General features: G+C 41.0%; 1 protein-coding gene across 6 annotated transcripts in view; it reads right to left on the reverse strand.

Annotated features, from left to right (window-relative positions):
* baiap2a (BAR/IMD domain containing adaptor protein 2a) overlaps positions 1-24,836 on the reverse strand; it is a 50,827-nt gene that overhangs the window by 2,641 nt on the left and 23,350 nt on the right. For 3 of the 6 annotated variants that reach the window (XM_040123859.1, XM_040123862.1, XM_040123861.1), the window contains exons 4-13: positions 18,660-18,721; positions 17,404-17,475; positions 14,619-14,756; positions 7,844-7,996; positions 5,373-5,615; positions 4,559-4,790; positions 3,790-3,991; positions 3,599-3,667; positions 3,358-3,511; positions 3,061-3,098 (exon numbers count right to left, since the gene is read on the reverse strand). In XM_040123859.1, the coding sequence (XP_039979793.1) occupies positions 3,061-3,098; positions 3,358-3,511; positions 3,599-3,667; positions 3,790-3,991; positions 4,559-4,790; positions 5,373-5,615; positions 7,844-7,996; positions 14,619-14,756; positions 17,404-17,475; positions 18,660-18,721 (1,363 nt within the window). Of the gene's footprint in view, positions 1-349; positions 1,160-3,060; positions 3,099-3,357; positions 3,512-3,598; positions 3,668-3,789; positions 3,992-4,558; positions 4,791-5,372; positions 5,616-7,843; positions 7,997-14,618; positions 14,757-17,403; positions 17,476-18,659; positions 18,722-24,836 lie in introns of those variants that run through there. The other 3 variants (XM_040123858.1, XM_040123857.1, XM_040123860.1) reach the window with 3 other exon arrangements.

A 24,836-nucleotide genomic window follows, 5' to 3' on the forward strand; every position in this document is an offset into this window, starting at 1 on the left:
CAGCTGTTATTGAGGATACTCAAATAAAGATCATAGACCCCCTCCAAACTCACGGTAACTTCAGAAAAAAGACCCAACTGAAGGTTACTGGAGTGAGGCATTTTTATTTTAACTGACAATTCTGGCAGTAGGTTCAGCCAAAAACGGCAACAGAAGGTTTCCCTGGGGCTGAGGGTGTAAAGATTAATAGAAATTTTCTATGAAAACATGTTTTTGCAATGACCATAATACAGTGCAATATGGTAGACTGACGGAAGCAATTTATATATATAGATATCTGTGTATATATATATATATATATATATATATATATATATATATATATACACTGTATATTCTTGAAGCTCGATTGGAAATTTGCTTCATTGAACATAAAATATGTGTTTAATAGAAAAAAAGAGAAGCAAAGTAAGGCAAATATGACACACCCTCTTGACGGAAACTAGCACTGACACAAGGAAGAACAGCGCGATCTACGTGATCTCTCAGAACAGAAACACAGTAATCTGCTGCACACCCTTACTTTGAACAAAGCTTTTTTTGAGCCTGTTTGTGTTGGGTGGGAACTTGATAATACTGGGCCCACATGTGCTTAGAAAGGCCATTCAGCCAGTGGCTTTAGTACAACGACATTGAAGTCTTTTGGCACTTGTACAGTACATGAACATGTCCTTTAGTTTGACAAAATGACACAACCATGTACATGCATGAAAGACAAGCAGTAGCAAAGGCAGTCTCTTGAGAGATCAGTCCGTGATGGTGGACTGTGGTCAGAGATAGTGTATTCAGAGTCCATATCGCTGCATGCCGAGCAGGTAGGCCCCGCTCTGGCTCTCTCGCTCAACGCAATCCTCCACCCACCAACCGCTACTGTCCACACCGACACCGCCAGCAGCAGCACCCAGGATGGACGGAAGGAGGAAAGGAGGGACCCGGGGAGGAAGAGAGGACAGAAAGGAGGGATGAAACTGGCCTCTTCCACTTGGAGAAGGGGTGTGTGTGGAGGCAGAGGAGGAGAGGTGGAGATAAGTGGACAGTAGGGAGGCTAAGAGGGGGGAAAGATGGGGAGGAAGAGGCCCCTGTGCTATCCGGAGCTGTCTGTGTCTGTATGTCTGTCTGTTCTCACACAGTCGAAATCAATTTGCCATCAGGACTGTCACTGTGGAACAAAGAGAGAAGGAAGCTTGCCAGGTCGGACACACTCAGAGAGAAATGGAGAAAGACAAGACAGGCACAAGGAGGCAGAGTAGAGTTTAGGAGAAATGTAGGTGGGGTCAGGACATCTACTTCACCCCACCTACAGCCACAACTCCAAACACACCTGCCGTGATCAGGAGGATTGGACTTCCAATTCCCTCATCAACACTTTTTTATCCAGATATGTTTGCTTGGTTGGATGCTGTTGCCCATATTAAACATTTTTAGAGAATGTTTGTCTGTAGCTACCGAAAGAAAGGTAATCAAACAGTACGGGTACGTGTGAGAAAAAAATCACCAAGTCCTCCTTAGCTGAGGGGATGTAGTGTTTGATTAGTCTGTAGTGTGTCTGTCTAGTGCAGTCAAAGGTAGACAAATCCTACAGGTTACGGTTGATGAGAAAATCACCAAGTCATCTCCTTAGCTGGAGGGATGTAGTGTTCGATTAGTCTGTTGGGGTGAGTACACCCCCATACAAGACACGTGTGCAAGTAAAAAAAAAATAAAAAAAAAAAAAAAAAAAAAGAAAAAATACAAAAAAAAAAAAAAAAAACACAAAAAAGACATGAACACACCAGGCTGACAAGCAGTGATGACTGAGATGAGGCCCCTGTGGCTGACAAGCAGTGAGTGATGACTGACAGCATGATGTCACACACCAACACATGCGCACACACCTCTCTCTCTCTCTCACACACACACACACACACACACACACACACACACACACACACACACACACACACACACACACACACACACAATCTCTCTCTCTCTCATACACACCAACGCACACATTTCTGTTCATCTACACAAGAATGCTGATCAGACAGACAGAGCATAATTCCTAACCCTAACCTCGGTCAACCCCAGTCAGTCAGCGAGGACTTCGTAGGATTACAGTTAAAATAGCCAAGAGCACTCTGACTATAAACTGAAACACTGACACCACTGGACTGCATTCATTACTTTAAAGAGCTATTAAAACAGAGTAAGGTAAGCAAGAGCAAAGAGGAAAGGACAAAGAAGACACAGCAATAAATATTGAAAGGAAACACTGTGCATACATCTGACAAGGTGGGGATTTTAAAACTACAGCAAAATTAAATGTACTGCTTGAGCTCATCTATAGTCCTCACGAGTCCTGAAATGATTAGCTGATGGACAGAAAATCAGCGGCCAACAATTTTGATAATTGATAATTGTCTAAGTCATTTATGTAGCCTATCTCTATCTCGTCTATCTTTGGGTTAAGGACTGTTGGCCAGGCAAAACTAGCTATTGAAGACGGCTATAGACTCATCGATTCATCGAAAAAAAATCTATGGCTAACAATAATAAAAAATAATCAATAGCTGTAGCCTTACTCCGCATACCACGTAAATGTGGGTGAGTGGACTTTGTTTCAGACACTGTGTGGAACAGTATATCAAAGCATCCCAGTTCCATACTACATACTAATTGTATACAGAATATGCTACTGTATTATCAAAGAATACTCCTTGCTGTTAAGAAACCATGTGTCACTTCAATCAAAAAATTATGAAATATGTGACGCCAGTCAAAATACATGTGCCAATTTAAATTCACTGAACAAAAGCTAATCATTCTGTACTTTTTTTCTAATCTCATCACAGTCTACTATTTGTCTTAACGTTTTTCAGCTGTGACTGGCTCCATCAGTTCAACAGCATCATCATCAACAGCGCACTGAAACAATCCAGCACTTTCTTAGTATCCATACTGACTCTTTGCGGTACACAGTATGCATGCGCCCTTTTTGGAGTATACCTCATTCGGATGGCAGCAGCAGTCATACAGTATCAGCCATATCTTAAAAGGCAAGGCAGAAAGGGTGCTTACCTTGTGGCAAAGCGGCCGTCATAATCCTCAATAGCAGGCTGAAACGATAAAAGTAATATTCTTTTACTTTGTTTGCTTGTATGCCTGGGACTGAAGTACCTGCTGTACTTAAATACAAACACTAGGTGGCAGCAGAACCCGAGCAAAAGTCTCCTTTTACAGTTACTGCAGGATTACTCATATCCAATTATGCAACATAAGATTAAACGAAATGGGGGCTACAAATTACCTGAGTGAGCGTAACAAGTGTAGAGACTGTATTGTTCGCAGGTACTACACATGTTAAACCGTACCCACCTGTGTGCCAAAGCCTGCCATGCTGTAGGGGCGTGGGCGGGTCTGTGCTAGGCTCTGTGCAAGCAGTCGGGCAGTCAGGCCGTAGTCAGGTGTGGGCAGTGATGCATCGCTCTCCAACAAGTTCCCTGTGCTGCTACTTTTGCCATGGTGCAAACTGGGAAGGTCAGAAAACAAAGGCCTCAGACTTGGACTCATTGGGGCTCGCTAAGCTGACACACTGTTCATGAAAAAGGCCACGTACTTCACTCTGAGCTTCTCACTGTCGCTGTCGGGCAGCACGCGTGTGTAGGAGAATGGGAACCAGCCACGCCTGCGAAAAGTGAAGACTTTGTCAAACGTTATACTTTTTCCGTACCTGAATGTGGGATAAATATTTATCCCATCTCACTGTATGGATTCAGGCGAAACAGAATTAATGAATACATTAATTACATCTTGTTCTTCTCATTCTCCCCGTAGTGCCAGCCGTCGCGGGCTTCAGGCACTAGCAAGGTAATGACATCTCCCTCGGAAAAGCTGAGCAGGGTGCTGTTGTCGCCCGCAGCGTGGGAAAAGATGGCCTGGACACGGGAGCGTCCATTTTTTTCCAGGCCTGCTGCCATGGAACTGGACCTGGGAAGGGTCCGTGTCTCACCTGAAGGGGTTTGCAGACAGACACAATGGTGAAAGACACGATGAACATTATTAAAAGTTCAGAGTACCAGGGTCACAAAAGTTCTGGATAACTGGAGTCTGTGGTGCTAACTAAAGGTACAGTAATATTTATGTCTTTTTAGGCACAGTCAGAAGTCAGGCAGATGTACTAAATTTAGCAATATCTTAAATTGGCTTTTGTATGGCATTTGTAAACATCCATATATCACTGCCAGATTAACTGGTAGAATCACCATAAACACATGACACTAGTTGAGGTGACTGGTATCTATAGAGAAAATATTTCTCACAAATCTTGTTGCTCAGAGGATGTTGATTCCTTCCTTCCCAACCCAACAGCCTGCGTTGTAATTTAGCAAAGAGGTTGGTAGGTGATATCAGTCTTAATGTGACTACACTATTTATATGATGTTAAAATGCTTCTCAACATAATTGTAAAGCAAACAAGAGGAATCACGTTGATGCTCAATTTATCATTCTGCTTGTGATTTTCTTGCTGCAGTGCTACTGCTGCTCATTAAATTCTAGGAACGTTCAGATATCTTACCCACGGGGTTCTTATTCTTGGCGGGGGCAGGCCTGCGCACAGGGAGGGTGTTGGAGTAGACATCGCTGACCTGTCTCTGAGGCTGAGCCTGGGACTGGCCCTGTGCCTGGGTCTGAGGGGATGAAGGCCTCACTTGAGACACGGACATGGTACCCCCATCCGTCCAATATTCCTCTCCGTGGACTCCTGTTGTCCCATTGACCATGGACATACCATCAGGGCCCATCAGCCTCTGGAATTAACAGGCGGACACATGGATTCAGTCATAAATATACGACAGCAGCAATCTTTAAATATTTAGATTAAGCTGAAGTGATGATATGTTATGACTGACATCTGCTGAGGTGACATAAATTCATCTCGATAAAATATAACGGTGGAGTTGACATGAAATGTAGACTCTAAACAGCTAATTAACTTGAGTGGCATCTTTAAACTGAGTTTTTAAGCGGTTTTCTTTAAATAATGGGAGGGTTTTTTTCTTTATAAAATATCGTAATTTATTTACTGTGTGATGCTATACTCAAATCAGTCACTAACGTTCATCATCATAATTAAAATTGATAGTATTTCCTCTGGCTTCAAGTTAGCCTCCAGTAGGTTGGCTAATAATCATTTGGTTATCCATGTAAAACAGCAGCAAGATGACAACATAACAAAAAAAAAATAAAAATAGAGAAATAAATAATAAAAAAAAATACATAACATCATCAAAAAACTGCTTCCTAATCATCAAACATCAAATAAAAAATTAAGAAGAACCATACATAAATAAAATTGTGACATGTTTTCAGCTCCCATATCCTATACTCACCGCTGGGTGTCCGAGGCCACTGCCCATGAAGACGGCCAGCTCTGGGGGCACAGGAAGAGGCTGGGCTCCAGGGATGGGGTCTGAGATGACCAGGTTGGATTTGGAGGTATGCAGGGGGCTTGTGCCCCCAAGGGCAGCAGAGCCCATCTGCTGGGCTAGGAGCATGGCCCTCTCTGGCAGCTTGTTGGGGTCAGAGCAGGCCTGTTGCCACACTGGGATCTTCTGGGTCAGAAGGTCTTTACCCTGAAAGGAGGAAAGAAAGATTCATGAAACACAAGAAAAATGGAAAAAAAAACAAAAAAAAAAAAACAAGTAGGCAGTACTACGAGAAAAGAGATGTGGAAGAGCTTTTCAATGTGACCATTGAAAAGCTCAGTTAAGCAATTTCTTTAGTAAAACCTTCAATTTCCTCCCTATTATCCAAAAACAATCAGTCCTCAAAGATCTTCCTCATTGTGTATCCTATACTGCTGCCCTTTGCACAGCTGTGATGATATGCTGCGTGGGCGAGCCAGTGGGACAGACTAACAAACAACCAAGCTGCCCACTGCAGCATCTCGAAGCCTATGGACATGGCTATAGTATAGAAATAGAGTTTAACGGACAGAAATGCACACATTGTATATGAATGTACAGTATACATGCATTCACACGTACAAAAAAACACAACGGTTTTGTCCCTTTGTATCCGCTGATTTGTAGCGCTCAATATATCTTTCTCTCTTTCTCTCTCTCTCACACAGTCACACAGTCACACAGTCACACACACACACAGACACACACACAGACACACAGGCACACACACACACACACACACACAGACAAACACACTACGAACCCTTTGGGAGATGGTTCTTCAGTTTGCTGAAGGTGAACTCTTCCCACACATAACCCCATCCTGATTAATGACTAGACTTCATGTTGAAAAACGAAGCGGAAGCACAGTCCAAACACACACACAGACACACACACACACACACACATTCTGTCCTCCTCCAGCCACATCTTCAGGCTGGCAGTTCACACCCACCAGTAATCCCAGGAGAATGATGTACTCCATTACACGAGAATTTGATATTTGTGGGACACGGATAGGCGTATATTTGTAGCATACACAGACACAAAAAAAAAATACATAAAAAAAATTAACTTGACCAGATCCTGCTTAATAACGATCCATTACCTTCGATGGGACTATATAAGGTGAAATCTATTCGGATTCAAAGGTTCTTCGCTTCAAATGTCAGCAGCATTGTGAAAATAATAGTATGGATAAGAAACTATTTGCAACTTTTTTTCCATCTTGCTCTAGATTTAGAATTTTGATGTCTTTTCCTGTTAAAGTCTTTGATGAAATGAATGAGCGACGCAGTTCTCTACACATGAAGGTGGAGAGACACTCGAAGGTGTAATGATGGATTGCAGCTTCAAATACGCCTGTCAGGTGGGCATTGTCTACAGTCCCTATGAATTTTTAAAATGAAGAAGCCCCTAAGAGCGGTCAAAGCTAATGTGACTTTGAATTATATATCTCCTAGTGTGCTCTTTTCACTGAACAATGGTCTACAGCAGGTGAGTTCCAAATAAAACAGAGATGACAGATGGGGAGTAGTTGACTAGAATCCACAGAATAAGTTTTAAGTTTTGTAAAGTGACCTAACAAGCTCTGCACGTAAACTTTCATGAAGATATTGGACAGAAACGTGTTTTCTATTAGTCAAAAGATCAAAAGTACTGAAAACAGGCTAAACTCCACAACTTACTGAGGTGCTACTGCAAACAAGTACTTTATGCTTAAACAATTGTTTTCACGAAAACGCTAATTCTGGCCATAAAAACATATCGTAACTAAAGACTATGAAAACCTATTTTCTCATTCAGCTTTTTGCTGAACAGGTTTGCATATTTCAAATGAGAGCTGTCCGTCTTTGTCTATTTGTCCTTGTCTTTCTCACTGTTTTTTTTTTTTTTTTACAAACGTGATGTCATGTATTTCTGTTGCACCAATCAGTTTTTCAACATTGAAATCAAAATAGGATGACAGTTGTGGGGTTGTTTGCTTCTGCTGCCAGCACTGTCAATCAGATCTGATCAAACGTCACCCGTACAGTCTTATTGTAGTAGATTAGCTGAGTTTTTCCAGTGGAAAACTTCATAATACATAAAGATTTTTTTTCCTAAACTTAAACTGCTTATTTAGTCAGATAGATAGATAGATAGATAGACAGATAGATAGATATCCTTGAGATTTGAAAGTTTTTCGTTTTTTTAAGTGGCAGTATTGACTTAAACAGCTATCGCCTTGAGAATATCAACCAAGGACTTGCTCCAGCAAAGCTCAGCTGCCAACACTAAATACATCCTTATCTATTCTAATTCTGTGGCACACATCTCAGTCTTTGTCCATCTTTGATAGTAAAATAATCATTGTTTTTTATCTTCCGGGTGGTCCACTGACACTTGGGACTTACCTTGCCATGGTAGGCACTGCTGTTCTTGGCCACGGCACATTGGCGGTCCACCAGGAAGCAGTACCTGCGACGCTCTTCAGACAAGGCCGTCTTGTATCCCTCAGCAATGAAGGTGTCCAGCTCGGTCTGCTTACTGCTGATGGTCTCCACAAACTGAAGGGGAACAAAGATACATAGACATCAGTATAATTTACTAATTGGGACACATTTGTTTGACATAATAATACATATAAATAAATAAATAAATAATAAATATTTTCTTTTGTTTCATATACCTAGTTATGCCTAATTAAATTTGATGCTGAGATAGGTAGAAAGATATTTTTCTTACTTGCACTACTTGCAAGGTCACTTGCATACTAAGTACTTTTTTAATAAAAGCCTGCTTCAGAATTCATACTATTACACACATTCACACGTAGGAGCTGCTCAGTACAGCACAGTCTTACACTGTCAATCACTGCACGGGTGCACTGGAGCAATTAGAGGTTGACTACACCTTGGTGGTAATAGTTGTGCAAGGAGAGAGCCTTTCTCAGTAACTTTCTCTGGCCAGGTTTTCCTTGCCAAGCGCTTCCGCGGTGAGGCAATTATGACCGAAGGTCCCGCAGCGTGGAGGAGGAACTGCTCACAAAGACCCACTAATCCATTTTACGTGTCAGAAAATAACAAATAACAGGTGTGTTAATTTGTGTATAAGACTGAGCAACAGAGATTTGGAGAGAGAGAGAGAGAGAGAGAGAGAGAGAGAGAGAGAGAGAGAGAGAGAGCTGTCAGCTTATCTCAGCAAGAGTTCTCGGAAAATGGGAAATGTCTCACTGAATTCACTGAAAACACACACACAGACACAGGCACAGACAGACACAGACACACACACACACACGACGGTCAGTGACAGTGGACAGAAGTGGCTGGGAGTCTTATTTTGAAGAAGAATTGGCATTTAGGTGTTTCTGTGAGCTTTTGCGTGAGGGTAACATGAAATACTGTTACTATCATTATTAAATACTACAACTGAGTCTAGTTTCATGGCTTAAACACAGTAACATCTGCTAATAAAAACTGACCAAGAAGGGAGTGTTATATTTACTTGCATTGATTTACTCTAACTTAACTTTTCGTGGGTGTATTAGTAGGTTTGAAGTTACAGGGGAAGCTTTTCACATGTAACTCGAATCAAGTAGCCATACACACCTAAGGTTGTTGTAGTATTCAAATAAACCTGGCTTGTTATGGCTGATTATATACGAAAACCCGGCAATGTTACAACATGGAAAAGACAAACACTGGATCAAGATTATGGATGATTCTGTTACTTTTGTTGTTTCACTCTCCTCAAGTTCAGCGTTCTCAAAGCATTAGAGTACAGTTTAGAAGGTTTTACATTATATTCCACAAAGACTAATGAAGTTTGTTACGTTTCTGTTTAGGTCCTGTGGTGCCACCACACAGTGCAGTTGTATTTCATTCAGTAACCACCAGAGCACACTACTTCCCCACTGCCAAAGGCCACAAGGTTACTTTATTGAAATTCCAAGCTTAGAGGAATATTTTAAGTGGCTAAATGATACTGAAACACAAACATTCTGGCGAATGGGCTTTTGCATTAGCGCTGGAAGATTTACACCATAGCACAAATCCTTGGAGCAAAGTTGTCAAATGATGCAAGAGAAGGATCAAATTGTGATGAGTGCAGCCTGACCTTACTTTACACTTTAAGCTAAAATTAAGTGCTCGGAAACTGGATCACTTAGTTGCTTTAGCTCTTGACAGGCACAGCGTACAGTTAAAGGCCCGAGCCTCATCTCAACAATGTGGGTTGTTAAGGGAGGAGCAAAGATAGCTACTGTAGATATGCCACTGGAGCTGCCAAGTTGAAACCTTTTTTTTTTTTTTCTTCTTTTTCTTTCCTGTGAAAAAGTTAAAAGATAGTGATTTTCTTTTGGTATGAGTCACACTCTTTAATGCAGAGAGAGAATAAAGAGATGAGGGAGAAAGAAGGAGAAAAACATGCCATAGTAAAGACATGTCTAACAGACACACACTCACACAGCTGGATGTTCAGCTAATAACATTTGTGAATGAGTCTTTGGTCACCTCAAGGAAGCCACATAACAACCATTTGGAAGATCACAACCAGCTTGGCTGCCCCCTCTCTCCCTCTCTCCCACTGTCTCAGTAATGGAGTGACCCTTTTGTTTTTTGTTTTTTTTCGCAGCCTCTGACTCACCGCTCTGCTGGCCTCTCCAGCACTTATAAGCAGAGCTAATAGTGACGGCTCAACCGGTGTGCCCTCTCCTCTTGTCAAATCCACATGGCCCAATTCTCCAACCATTTAAAAAGGTCACTGAAGTAACCCAAGACAATGAGTGCAGTGGGAAAAGCCCAGGCAGACACCAGCCACCTTTATATCTGAGCAACCTCAGGTTACATCATAGCTGGAATGACTTGTTTTGCAAAGGTTATGAATTTAAATGAAACCTGCTACACGTCAGTGCAGCTCTTACATTCTGACTTTAACTGATCGGCATTACTGCCTCTCTGTGTGTCCCCTTCGCTTGCATATTCAGGACAGGAAAAACAATTTCACAGCCTCAACTGTGTGACATTATGCATTCTATTGCACTGCACACCAACACAGTTTCTAGAAATTATAGATACTTGGAAGAGAGGGAATCACAACCTTCAAAGAGCAGCGAAGCATACAGTAAGATTCACAACAACAAAACTATTTATCCTCATTTTCATTCCTGTGGGGATCAAAAAGCATTTCCCTGCACAGTTGAGAGCTGCTTAGGTCTGCTCTTTCGTTCCTCCATCATTAGCACTCTTTGGGTTCAAAAGAATTGTACAGTATTGTCACGCTCTGAGGCACAACAGAAAGCACCTACACCTACAGTACCTGCATGGATCTGACATGTGTGTGTGTGTGTGTGTGTGTGTGTGTGTGTTTGTCAATGTTTGTCTACTGCACTTGCACCTCAGCTACACCTTTTCCTGCATCTGTATGAATATATCCATCCACTTTTCCACGTTTGAATCACACGGGGCTGAAGAATCCCCGAGCTTATCGAGCATCTGGTGACATTAATTCTGAATCCTGTACTCCATCGCTCTCTATCTGTCTGGGCCCTTATTAACAGCCTATGTAGTGCACAGGAGTTTATCTAGATGAAACCCCTTTCTACGGCACCATGGCCCACTCCACTGAACTACATAATGAGCTGATTAGCATTTTGGCAGGGTCTTTACCCATTGATGAGATGGCACAGTGAAAGAAAAAAGGGAGGGTAGAAGAGACAGACAAAGAGACAGAGAGAATTGGGTGAGACAACAGCAAAAAGTACGAGAGAGAGAGAGACGGAGGGAGAGAGCGATAGCGACGACGATCAATGAAATGCGGTCGCCATCTGTGTCCGCTGCCAGACGGTGCTCAAACATACTTTACTTTTTAATGAAAAGCAAGGAGATAAAAAAAGAAAACTTGGTGCCTCTCATCTGCTAAAATAACAAAGATGTGGTGGTGGAGGAGAAGGAGGAGGAATTGTTGAGCTCACCTTAGCAACTTTACTTGTACTTGTCAACTGCTTTCCACTGTGTGAAAGAAACCATCTCTATACATACAATTAAAGAGAACACTTGCAGACTTTCTATCTGTAGTGTGTCACTATCTAAGCATTTCTACAGTAGGTGGATATCATTGTGAAGCGCAGTTCTTGAGAGAGAGCAGGGCTATGTCCTTCTCTTTGTGTCATTCTCTCCAGAGGACTCAGGCACAAAGTTGACTTTTCTCTAACACGCCCACAGCCGTGATATGATCAGTGAAAGTCAGCAGGCTGAAAATGAGAGAGGGAGATTGATTTTCCTTTTCCTGCTAACAGACTGTGCATTATTAGTCCAGAGCCTGCTGAGATCTTTCCCCTGCGCAGATGGGCTCAGCTGATCAGTCATGCAGCCTCAGTATGACTGTGCAGTAATGCCACTACTCTGTCGGTCCCTATAAGATAAAATTCATTTGGTTTTTGGCTGTGCTAATGTTCAAAATACTGTATCACGGAGTATAATCTGCTGGCAACGAAATGTGGCATCATGGTCCCCAAAAGAAAAGTTTTTCATGAACTCCTGACCTTTCGTTTGGTGCGTGGGTCAGGTCAAAACATAATTTTAACCGACAACACAAGTCATACCAGTGTATCTGGAAAACTAAATTACTGAAATTCTGCAAAATTTTCTGTGGATATTTATGGTTCCCAGTTCATGAGTGCTAATGAATTTGTACCATTCATCTGGTGTCACCATCAAGCCATAATATTTTAATTTTAACAAGTGAAATAACAAAATCTATGGGGGCTGATTGCTAAGAAATGCCATGAAAACTAATCTGTCCTTTGTGTACACTCCACAAACCTTCCTCGTGCAGAATCATTGGGACTAAATTTTAAACATATTTCTGAGCACATTCCTCTTCAGGGGATAAAAGTTTTATATTTAATGCCACTTTAGTCTTTCACAACTTTCTCAAGACAAATTTCCAATTAAAACTAAAAAGACATAATTGTCAGTAATTAAGTCCAAGATTGTTATTGGGGTGTAATGAACATTACAGCCCCTAATATGCATTTACTTGTATTTTTAGATTTAGTCAAATTAAATTATTTCTTTTTTTAATTTCTGGACAAACTCCTACTGATTTGCAATAAAGGATTTCATTCATATACCTGTTTCTGTTCATCAAATTATTCAGCACATACGGCAGTCTTAGACAGGCAGGTACGTGTAACCACTTGCCATTCAGATTTACTGGCTTTATGCACTCAAACAGCACTTCCCATTTTAAACACTGCTCCACACAAAACTGGACTGCCGTACACACTGCCAACTTTGACACCTTAAGATGAAATTTCATACAGCATCTCCTCATGGCATCCCTGACACAGTGGAACAAACTCAATAGGACACAGCAGTCAGACCAATCCAACACCGCCAGACCCTCCCAGACAGGAAAGGGAAGATGTGTGTGTCTGCATGTAAACTCTGTAGGTGTTTTTCTTCTCGAACCTGATCAGCAAAGAGCAAAATTTCAATACCCAATGAACTCTTACGAAAACACTGTATCCACAAGGGTTGGCCGAATCAGTTTTCTGGTCTAGCTATCGATCTGATTCTGCAAAGGCCGGCTACACTTCACTGCTGGACCAACAGCAGCACAGTCAGTACTGTGCCAGCCTTGGACCGTTAGCTTGAGAGTTTTGCCCCCATCCCTCCAGCCAGTCCGCCTTCCAGCTTCCTTGTAAAGTCACACTGTCACCTTTTTTCGCCGCGTCGTGTTTCTCAGTTTGACAGTGCACACTGGTCACAGGACGGGGCAGATAAATAACCTGAAGGAACACCACGGGCCTGCAAGAGCAGGTTAATGCAGAGATGGAGTGTCTGCATATGAGGGTACACTGTCACTCCTTCTCCTGTCAAGCAGGCGGTCGAGTAATGGAAAACTAAATGTGAAAGACAAATTGAGTTACGTCCAACACTGAAGGTCCATTCCGACTCATCAATATTCATTTCACCTGAGCTGCTCTATTGGAGGTTGCTTGGCTTTGGAAATTATCACATGAACGATGACGTCCGAAGCAAACACTGCTTTGTTCGCTCTGTGAATCAGGTGACTGCTTCGGTTTGACGTATACACATTCTGACAGGTTTAAAATGTTGGCCGTCTGACTCTGGAGGACTGGAACTCTTGCAAAAAATGTTGTTTTTGTTAAAAGCATTTGAGCATGTCATCCAAATGTAATAGTAGTTACACAAGCACACCCTCTGTGTGCCATGCCACCTAACCACCTTTACCAAAATAAGACATTTTCAGGGTTTCTGTTTAAAACGGATGTATATGCCCCAACAAATCAGTCCATCTCTACAGCAAATTCCAACTGCATAATATATTTCACACGACAGTTCATATTGGCCTTCAGGGTCCTTGTCAAGCCTTAGAAACTGATTTCTGAATAAAAACACAGAAATTGGAAACTAAACAGAAATTTTAAAATAAAAACAAAGTGTATATTTCCTCTTATATACAGTGTACTACTACTTTAACTACGAAATAACTTTAAAAATGTGAAAAATAGCATTCTGCTGTAAGTTGTGTTTTATTTTGAAAGGTCAGAGGTAGTTTTCCATCTTATCGAGTCCACTTTGGATAATTGAGTCGGCTATTTTGCGCTGTATTTACGAGCTGTGCTGATTACTCCTTCTGTTGAAACACACTGGATACACTGAAGTAAATGTGTACTCTACCAGTACATCAATTAGTGTAGCTGACTTATTATCTTTTTCGTGTGTGTCTACGTGCCTGCTGTATGTGTGTAGATGCGCTAAAGACTGGCAAGGGCACAAGACTCATAATCAAACCTCCACTATTTGCCTTCCCACTCAGGGCACTTTGTCGCCACCGCCTCCACCCCCGTCCTTGCTGTTTTGTGTATTCTCTTTACTTTATGAAGAATAAAGTCATTATTTTGCACCAGGACTCATAAATCTGTAATTCAACAATCACCCACATGCACGCAAACTGGAAAAACTAAGTAGAGCAGGATGGTATGTCTGGATATTTTGTGCTGTTTTCTTGTTTTACACTGAACATTCACAACTGAAATTTAACTCTTAATTGACCGATGCCTTTTGATGGTTATATAAGACATTTTTATTCTAATTGTTGTGTAATTCTGAATACTAATGTAATATTAGGATTTTTGCAAAAACCCAGCAATCGGCTCACCTGCATCTCCTTCTCTCCGTACTTGGAGGGGTTCTTGCTGCCCTGGCTCTTCCTGCGCAGCTTCTTCAGTTCAGCCTGGCACTTCTCCAGACTCTCCCCTTTGCTCTTGTGTTCCATCTGGTATTTCTTAAGGGCAGCCTACATGGGGCAACAGGCAGTGCACAAACACACAATCAAAATTAAAAAGTCTGGGTGAAAGAGGGGTTGGGCAGACTGTACATAAAAGTACTGCCAACCTTTTTTTGGAAAGATTTTTCAACAATTCATACTTTACTAACAGCCGGACCGGACTCAACTCATTTCACTACAGTAATGAAAGTCACCCTGCCTTGGCTTAAAACCGTCTTTAGTTATCCATAAGAAAGTTTCTCCTTCATTTTTGGTGAAGTTATATTACTGTTGTGTTACACTGCGGATACAAGGAGGGACTGTTTTTAAAAACTCCATCTTGGCGTGCTGATGGGGGCTTTTTAATTAAGCAAACAAGCTATTACACATAATTCTTTACAAATTCCATATTTGCGTAATACTTGTCATCCAGGTTTGATTTTGCAACAACGCAGCTTTTGATTTTGCCTCTTAAAACAGCCATTGTAATTGATTATGTATCTCAAGCAGATTTCAAGGTGATTTTCTTAAGTAGTGAAAAGAACAGAAATCAGTGACCGCCTGCAGAAAAAAACGAAAAATGAAAAAATATATTTCATTTATTTAATTTCCTGTTATAATTATTTATTTATTGAGAAAAAATGGCTTTGTTTTCGGGCTGTACCAGCTCTGTTGCTATAGTAACTGTCTGGTGTGACAAAGCTCATGTGGTTTCTGTACGAGGCAAAATTGGCAGAGAGCTCATGCATGAGGGTTCAACACCCACATTTGCATAGTGTAAGGCACTGAGAATGTAGGTAGGTATCCTCTAGGCATCATTTGGCTGAAATGGAGTGGAAAAGAAGAAGATGTTGTCACTGGAAGACTAAAACTATGACACATGCTGTGGTTGGATTTCATAACAGAGAGGGTGGTATTAGTTCTGCAGGTCTGAGCGACCTCGCAACAGTAAACTTAAAAAACAGCTGGAAGCTTTATCTACTTTTGATTCGTTTTTTCTCCCCATGTCAGGAGCTTCTCTGAAACGCAGATTTGAATATTGTAATGTCCCCACACAAAATGGACCAAAACATGCATTTGCACAGTTGTTGACTTTGTAACCCAATAACAATGAACGACTCATCCTTTCACGCCCTCCTCGTCTTCGAGGTAAAGCAGTTGAGCCAATATGTGTTGCTCTGCTATTCACATTTATTTCACTCCCGGACAGCCGGCATATAGATCATAGTAATGATTAGAGAAGACACAGCTGGCTGTTGTGAAAAGTTTTCTTTTAGTTTGCAGGGCCATATTGGGTAAACAAAATAATATTGCGAGCATCTGCCTGAGCTGGAATGTTCCTCCTCATTAACAAAGCAAAAGCCTGTCGAGTTTTGTTGCCAGTCCACATACGCAAAACTCTCAATCACTGGGTAGTACTGCAGACAGATAATTAGATGCTGTAGATTTGTTTTTTGTTTAAAACTGATTAGAACCAGATTGGACAGTGGATGAACTTTGGTATACTCGGAGAATCTGACCCCTTGTCCCTAAAGGCTGATCTGCCAGAAATGCTCCTCTACATCAGTAATCTACATCCGCTGTATATGCTGTTTTTTGCGTTTTAAGTTCATGCCCAAATCCTGACCCCTGTGTAATGACAGGAGAGCGGGACAGAAGGAGAACAGAGCGAGAGATGCACCGCTGGGAACGGCACACACACTTGAGTCCGGAAAAAAAAACAAAAAACAGCAAGCTTTCCTTTGAGTCTTTTTAAACTGAGTCAAAATTTCAGATGATTAATTCACAAAGTCTGAAACACAGTGATTGCTATTATCACTGTGGCAGATCTGTAGGAAATTCATTAAAAGTAAGGCATGTTAAGACCTCAGGGATACACCAAGATAGAAATGTCTGAAATGGCTGATGCATCTGAACTAATGTAGTAAGCATGAAACATTTTCATATCTTTTCCATATCAGTTTAGACAGCAAACACACATTTTGGCAGATGTGCATGGATTACTTAGAAATGGTTTACATCAGAACACTCACGGTTTTAATTTGCCCTTGACATGACAGCATCTGAATTTATAGATAAGCCTCCCCGTTAAGTCAAGAGGCCAGAAGCTGAAAAATGAGCCAATGTGTCTATTCAAACTTAAAAGCAAAATTATATAAACTGTGTGTGAGTGATTGAGTAGCTGTAAGCCAAAGCAGCTTGTAACCTGGCCCTTCCAACAATACAGTACAATACAATAAATGCAATCTTATCCCATCCCCCAAGACAACACACAGCAGTGCTGCTCTAAACTCAGGCTGCAACCCACTCATTCTAAAGATAACACATGTAGACCAGCTCCACAGCATTTACACACATACACACACACACATTCTCCAGGAGGGGTTTATTATAATCAGTCTGCCCTTGAGGGGTGAGTAGACGTGAAATGAACTGTTAGTTGAAAGCATCTTTTTTTTCCCACAGACACATCCTCTAGTTGTCTCAGAGACAGACGTTAACACACACACACACACACTGTTTCACCTCCATCTCTGGTATCGCTTCAGTCAAATTAGGTCTTAAAAGATTTGATGGAACATATTATAAAGCAGTAAAATGGGCTAAAACATGGAGTGCACTTATTGGATGGAGGCTGACCTCAGGCTTTGGAAACGCGAGCCCATCAGATACTCACAGTCAGATAACGAGCGTCCAGCTCCACCTTCTTCTCCAGCTCAGAGAGCAGCTCATTGTGGAAGGATTTCAACTGGGGAAGAAACACAAAAGCAGTTCAATAACATGCTTATGATAGCAATGTCAATGGCAAAATCATTAATGGATGCTGAATATAGAAACGGAATAAAAGATTTCCACGTTAAATTATTCAGAATAGATCAATAAGCTATTAAATAAGGTGTTATCCTCATAACTCAGATGCTGAATAACTGTTTAACCAACAGTCCTTGCCTGTGAAGCCTGTCTCAGCTTGCAGCTCGTTGTTACTGATTCTCCATCTTTAGTTACTAGATGTTAAACTGACCTGCCTGAGGAACTGAATCCCAAAACTAGAATAACATTTTAAATATATGCTCTGCCAACATTCGTTGTTATATGTACAGTTTAATTAAAATCAATTCGCTTACATAGTTTACCAGAACCCTTCTTGTTTTTTTCCTCATATCTGCTGTTTTATTTCTCTTGCATCAGAGATTTATCTCAGCTTATTGAAATCTTAATTGAAGTTATGTGGTTTTGACATTTAACAGCAATATATGTGCATAATATGCAACAAAGATTCTATTTATTCTACATATAATCATAGTGATTAATTGATATTGCGGGTATATATATAATATAATATCCTATATAATATAAAATCAAGATAGATGTTTAAAAAAACAAAAAAAAAACATTTTTAAATATGAAATGGTCCTTTAGGGGCAGCTGAGCTGTGGGTGAACTCAGGGTGCTCAAGCTCCAGGGCAGCCACATGATCAGCACCTATGTCCAGGCCTTCTCCTGTATTACATGCACAGCAATAAAATTAATTTTGACTGTGGATAAACTTGTCAAACAAGCACACTACCCAGAATGCCGTACTGCTCAATTAACTCACTCGACTTCCCCAGCCAACTCCTGAGTTAGCAGTTTGGATTTATATGAGCTCAGCATGTCTGTTCATTCAATATGAGTTCGTGTTCATTTAATTGTCATGTTTTCTGTGTACTGCCCACAGGGGCTCAAGAGCTCAGGGACAAATCTGTGTCACAGCTGGGCAGATTTTGTTCAGGAGCCCACACCGGCTAACTAAAGTGTATTACTTTTGTAATAGCTTGTAGTCGGGTCTAAATTACTGTTAAAATAGAGACCTTTTACATATTCTGAGTTTTATATTGAGTGCTGTAGGGCTGAACAACAAAACTAATAACCCTTTGGGCTTAGAATACCAACCATCTCCTCTAGCTGCACTTGGATCTGTCTGTGGACCTCAGCCATCTGGAACAGCACATCCCCTGCACAGAGAAGGAGGGAGAAAGGAAGAAAACTAATCACCAACAGTCAAGAGCATGAGCATTTCCACAGCAGAAAAGCAGAGAGGAGAAAGGTAGGAAACTACAGAGAAAAAAGAAGAAACAAGATAAGCAAGAGAGAGAAACGGAGAGACCCCAGCGTGCAATACTCATGCAGTAATACAAGGCACACAAACATACAGGACAGGTGACTTGTAACTGAGACAATGAAGAACATGATGAAAGTTTGTTTTTGGTACAAGATAGCAGAAAACAGAGAATATGAAACGACAACAAGTAATGCCAAGTGAGATATATGAAGTGAAAAACAAAACAAGCTAAAGGAAAGAAAATGCTTAAAATGAAATCCTGGTTCTTTGAGCGAGTAAGTAATGATGTCTGGTGGAGATCAAAAATATTGCCTCTCTTTCTTTGATTCATCTTAACATCAGGCAATTTGATTTCTAGAACAAAAAAAAAACAAAATAAACACCTCAAAGAAAGGTTAAAGTCTCAACATGAAAAGGAGAAGAAAAGGAAATAATCAAAAGGGAAGAGATAAGGGGGGGGGGGTCATGCAGCTAGTGAGGTTTCATTTTCATATACCTACAGGCTGCCTCTTCTGAATATGCAGTGCATTGTCAAGAAAAAGGAACACAAAGAGCTACATTGAGCGAAGGACACGTATACACATAGAGACCTGGTGGAGAGACAGCGTGAGATCTACATGTACAGAAAAATGAGACACACACATTCCCCTGGCCAAAAGGTCCAAAGCCCCTCAGATTTACAGTAGTTCTGTCTGACTTCTTACATATGAGTTATTTACTTGTTGCTTAGAAAAACCTGTAATACTAGCTAGTATTGGTTTGTATTGACTGCATTCAATTATTCGAGGAACATACTTGCATTACATTCACATGTCTGTATATTGATTTTTGTGGGTTGTGACAGGTGTACTTTGGTGTCATTTGTGAAAACCGAGACATCATTTATATATCAATTTAATAGCATCTATGAAATCTAGCAAGCATGATGAAAAGAAGACAAAATATTATGTATTACTGTCTTACTGCAGACATTAATACTATATAGCAAACCATCTTGAAAAATAAGTTGTGTGCGCATCAGATTTTAAAAAAAAATCTCATTTCACACACCCCTGCTGTGCCGTCTTTTGAAAGCTGACCTGTAAGCGTACATGTCATTTTAATCGCAAAATGCTTCATAAGTGAAATCACAACTTCCGCTTGAGTGGTTTCAGAAACAAACTTTAGACTTCAGCAAAGGGCTTTGGAGTGGTCTCCGTCTCAACAGACGGCACGTACAATGCAAACTGCTGCAGACAGATGACACTGAAGTGACTGCAACGAAGGACGAAAAAAAAAAGGCAGTGAAGCAGGTTGTAGCTTAAGACCACATAAGGGAGAGGAAATACAATATGCACAGGAATTAACATTCTGCAAAAAATAGAGCAGGAAAAAAGTATAATCGATAAAGTGCTTTGATATTTTTGTTGTAGTTTGTATCACTTTACTTTAAAAACCTATTTAGCATTTATAAGCAGTATATAATAAATTTTAATAAATAGTTTATGACCGACATAATGTAGTTGTAAGCAGATATAAGGAAATTTTACATGTTTATTAATCTCTTTATTGATTCTCTTATAAAGAAATACTTTATATCATTACATGTTAGTTTTATTCTTTATCTGTTATACACCAACCCTCATCTATGGGTGATGTAGTTCTTAACATATACATCAATAAACATTTATATCTGCTTACAACTACATTACAACCTGTTATAGACCATTTATTAAATGTTTTAAATACTGCTTTTGAATGGTCAATAGGCAGGTTATAGGAAAGCATTACCATGAAGTCAAACAGTGGAAGATTAAATCCTGAGGAGTCAATCACTGTCACTGATTTTTTTTTAAAGCAAGGGTTTAAGTAGTGACACTAATAGAAATAATAAATAAATGACTTTTTCTGATTAGTAAAATGCTATTGCAGTTCTTGGTGAAATGTTCATCACCAGAAACGTGTGTGAAGTGTGTGCAGCAAAACCAAACATATATTTAAAAAGAGATTTTTTTGCATTCCATGCTAAATTCAGTGCAATCACTGCCTCTACAACTCCTGAATACCCAAGACACCGGGCCTTTTCCCTATGGTGTAACCTGCCTGCTGATCTTGTGCCTCTCGCAGGAGCAGAGAAGCAGGCCAAACCATCCTGTCAGTTCCCAGCAGTCCTGCTAAGCAGCTTACAGATACTCATCCCTGATCACAGCCCCACAGGCTTAGAAACACTAGCATTCTGCTGGCGGCTTCAACTAGCTGGATCAATTAATAAATGAGCAGCCATCACTGTACCACACACACACAGACACACAGACACACAGACACACACACACACAGACACACAGACACACAGACACACACACACACACACACACACACACACACACACACACACACACACACACACACACACACACACACACACACGTCAATACTGCCAGTAGGACAGGGTGTTTGCAAGAAGCTGGATAGGTTAAGAAGGAATGAATCTGCAACAGATCTCATCTTGTCATCTGCGGTTTCAATACTGCAAAATGTATGATGCCGAAGCAAAGAAGAAAGAAAAAAAAGAAAAAAAAGAAAAAAAATCACACTTTGGAGATGCAAATAGTTACCATGGCAACTTCGATATCATGTCACACAACAACAGTTACAGAAAATTGGACTGCAACCTTCATGGGCAGTTAACAGCAGAGAATTCAATCAATAAAGAGGCCTAATGTGGAGAATTTGAATGTGTTGTGCAATGTTATCGTTTCGTACAGGAAATATTTGGCAGGCATGACACAACCTGTGAGACTTGAAGCCAGAGCTACCAGCCTGACGAGGGTATCCGCATTCCAGCTAAGAGTGGCGTGACAGACAGATCGATAGCCACAGTGACAAGCTCAACAGGCACAGGAACACGGACCCTCTTACACGCAGATACACAACCGCACGCATGCGGGCACATCTAAACCCTCAAGTACTTGTCATTATTGTATCAATATTTCCCAGCTCTCTTCCACCACGCCTGTGTCCCTGGCTGAGAGTAAACAATAGTTCCTTTGTTGGGAGGTGAGCTCAGGTTGATCTGCAGCTGCAGCACAGCAACAAGCAGCCACATGCCCGTTCGCTCAAACCAATGAGTCAGACGAGGAAGCATGGACACAGGACCTGGGCGCACATGAACAGACTGTCCCCTGAAGTATGACATCAGCCTGTGTAGATGTATTGACTGCTTGTGTAACAGCAGCAATGATACACCCACACAGGTAGAGAAAAAGAAAAAAAAGAAAAAAAAAAAAAAAAAAAAACAACAACAGAATGTGGGCTATGGAGCAGGAAAAAAAAAAAAAGTGGAAGTTTGAAATGTTGAACAGAGAGAACAAGAGAGACAGAGATGGAGGGAGGAGAGAATGGAGGTGGATGGAGAGACACTGAATCACTGTTGAAGGTCAAGCCAGATTCACTACGGGTTGTCATGGAAGCAGGATAATGCTAGGGTCGTTGCCATGGGAGAATTACAAGATGAGGAGCAGCAGCAGCAGCTGCAAAGTGCTGTGTTACAAAACGCTGATCAAAGATCTCAACCCTCACTATTAGCTATCATCACATCAGCATCTACACTACCCTGGGGAGGAAAGTCCCATCGCGGGAGTCTGTGTACAGTACATGCACGTGTGTGTGTGTGTGTGTGTGTGTGTATGTGCACAGTGTGTCGTGTGACTAAAAAGTACAGGGATGTTAATACCTGCCTACTTGGCATGCTAAGTCACAAGGGGAAACAAACAAGTATAATGGGGCGGCGGGATAATGTGCGAGACGTAGATAATAACTGAGAGTCTGGGTGGCTCTGTGAGCGCGTACATGTGTGCGTTTGTGTGAAACCACAACATCTAAACACAGTTAATGTGCAAGTGAGGGCAGTTTATGCTTATAGTTAAGCCATCTCTTGCTCTGATAAACACACACACACAAACTCATTTAGTAGTTTTGTAAACTGGATGATAAACCCAGTTTTAACTCTTTTTTCCCACTATGCTCATTCACATAGGCCTCTCACGGGAGAAATATTATTGATATATGGTATATGACATGTTACTAAAAGTGGACACTCAGCCATCACAGCTGTTCGACCTACTAGCCTAATATAAGTTTGTCCAGCAATGGTGTCATGCATTTAGGCCATACTAAAAGCTTTAAGAGGGAGAAGGAGAAATGTATGACTGTAAGTAAGTAATCTTGACATTTATTTTAAAAAGGTCTCAGGTAGGCTGTCGTGCATTGTCTGCTGGACAATACTTTACAGTATGGAGCAAATCCAAACCATCTGGTTCTAGTTTTTGAGTGATGATGATGAAACATGAAGCCAATTGCCCTGCCCCCTGAAGTGGTGCAGGGCTTTGGGCTAAAGCAAACATCAAGCAAACATTTTATAATGTTTCTGATCTCCAGTCCATGAATTCCTGCTCTCTCATAACACATAAGCTAATAATTCTGTCCTGCATAGTTGATGTGTCTTAGACTGCTGCACGTTACAGTCTACAGAGTTGCTGATTGGTCCAGAACATTTCTCAGAGGGCTGGATCATTTATCATATTTGCTGAGGTCATGAGATGCAGCCAGGCTTAGCAAGGTTAGGGGTTACCACACCATGGAAACTACAGCTAAAACAACAGCTAAAGCTTGACTAGTGTGAAATCACATGAAACATAAACTTGTCTTTTATTTAATTCAAATCGTTTCCCCCCTGATTGAAACAAGATTTTTATTGTACGGTAAAAGGTTAATAACTTAACTGAAACCTGCACACGACTACAAAAGCAATTGTGGGTCATGACTCAAACTCTCATAAAAAACAACCAAAAAAGTATGTCTCCTGAGAGAAACTTTGATAACTGCTGCACAAAACCCCCTTTTGAGAACTTGAGCGCTTTTTCTTGTGGGTGACAGCGAAAGTGATGAATTACATGCACTTTCATATGACAAACTCGGGACACACATGGGGGGAGAAAGGCAGGAGAAAGAAAGTCAAATAACGGCGAGATGAGCAAGCATGATTCAGATCAGGAAGAGTTACTCTGACTGTGTGTGCATGTGTGTGTGCGTGTGTGTGTGTGTGTGTGTGCGCACGCGCGCATGTGTTTTTGGGTGTGGAATCATATTAAAGATCTAGGGTGTTTTTGTCTTCCCGCTCTTTGCGACAAAGTCTTCTAAGAATCGCAGTAAGAAGTTCAAAGTGAAGAAAACTTAACATGAAAGGGAAACAAATTTTGCTCTAGGGCAAATTAGGCAGACAGAGAGAGCGCAACATGTGGGGAGGTAAAAAGTGGAATGATAGGGAAAAAAAAATCGCTGGAGAATACAGTAATAACAAGTGATACCTCAGGTTAACAGGAAAGAGACAGTTGTGAACTCATACTAAAGTTTGAACTTTAATGATAGCGCTTCAACTTGAGTGGACACAAATAAGAAAAACAGCAGAGTCATGAGGCTACCTGTTGAGGTATGGCGATTCAAGGAGGGTTTGAGTGAAAAACCAAACTGAGCTCTTTGACTGTGTGTGTGTGTGTGTGTGTGTGTGTGTGTGTGTGTGTGTGTGTGTGTGTGTGTTATTTGATCCAGGAAGTTAGCACTAAGAAATGACAGGGTTAGTAAGTGTCTCTAAACACAGACAGAGTGTATGCAAGTCTGAATTTGCACTAGTGAGGGGAGAATGGTGGACTGGCTGATGTTTCACACAGCTTTCTAGGTCTGTATTGTATTCTGCCATTGAGAAGAGCCCTAAGTCAGCAAATAAGGTCACACATCAAAAAAATATGAGAACTAAAACTAATATGTTTTTCTTTCTACTCCATTTAAAGGACCAGTGTGTAGGATTTAGGGGGATCTATTGGCAGATATTGAATAACCATAATTTTGTTTTCATCAGTGTATAATCACCTGAAATTAAGAATCGTTGTGTCTTCGTTAGCTTAGAATGAGTCCTTGATATCTACATAGAGAGCGGGTCCTCGTCCATGGAGCCTGCCATGTTGCGACGCCAT

This window comes from Xiphias gladius, chromosome 3 (genome assembly GCF_016859285.1).
Source record: "Xiphias gladius isolate SHS-SW01 ecotype Sanya breed wild chromosome 3, ASM1685928v1, whole genome shotgun sequence".
Lineage (NCBI taxonomy): Eukaryota > Metazoa > Chordata > Actinopteri > Istiophoriformes > Xiphiidae > Xiphias > Xiphias gladius.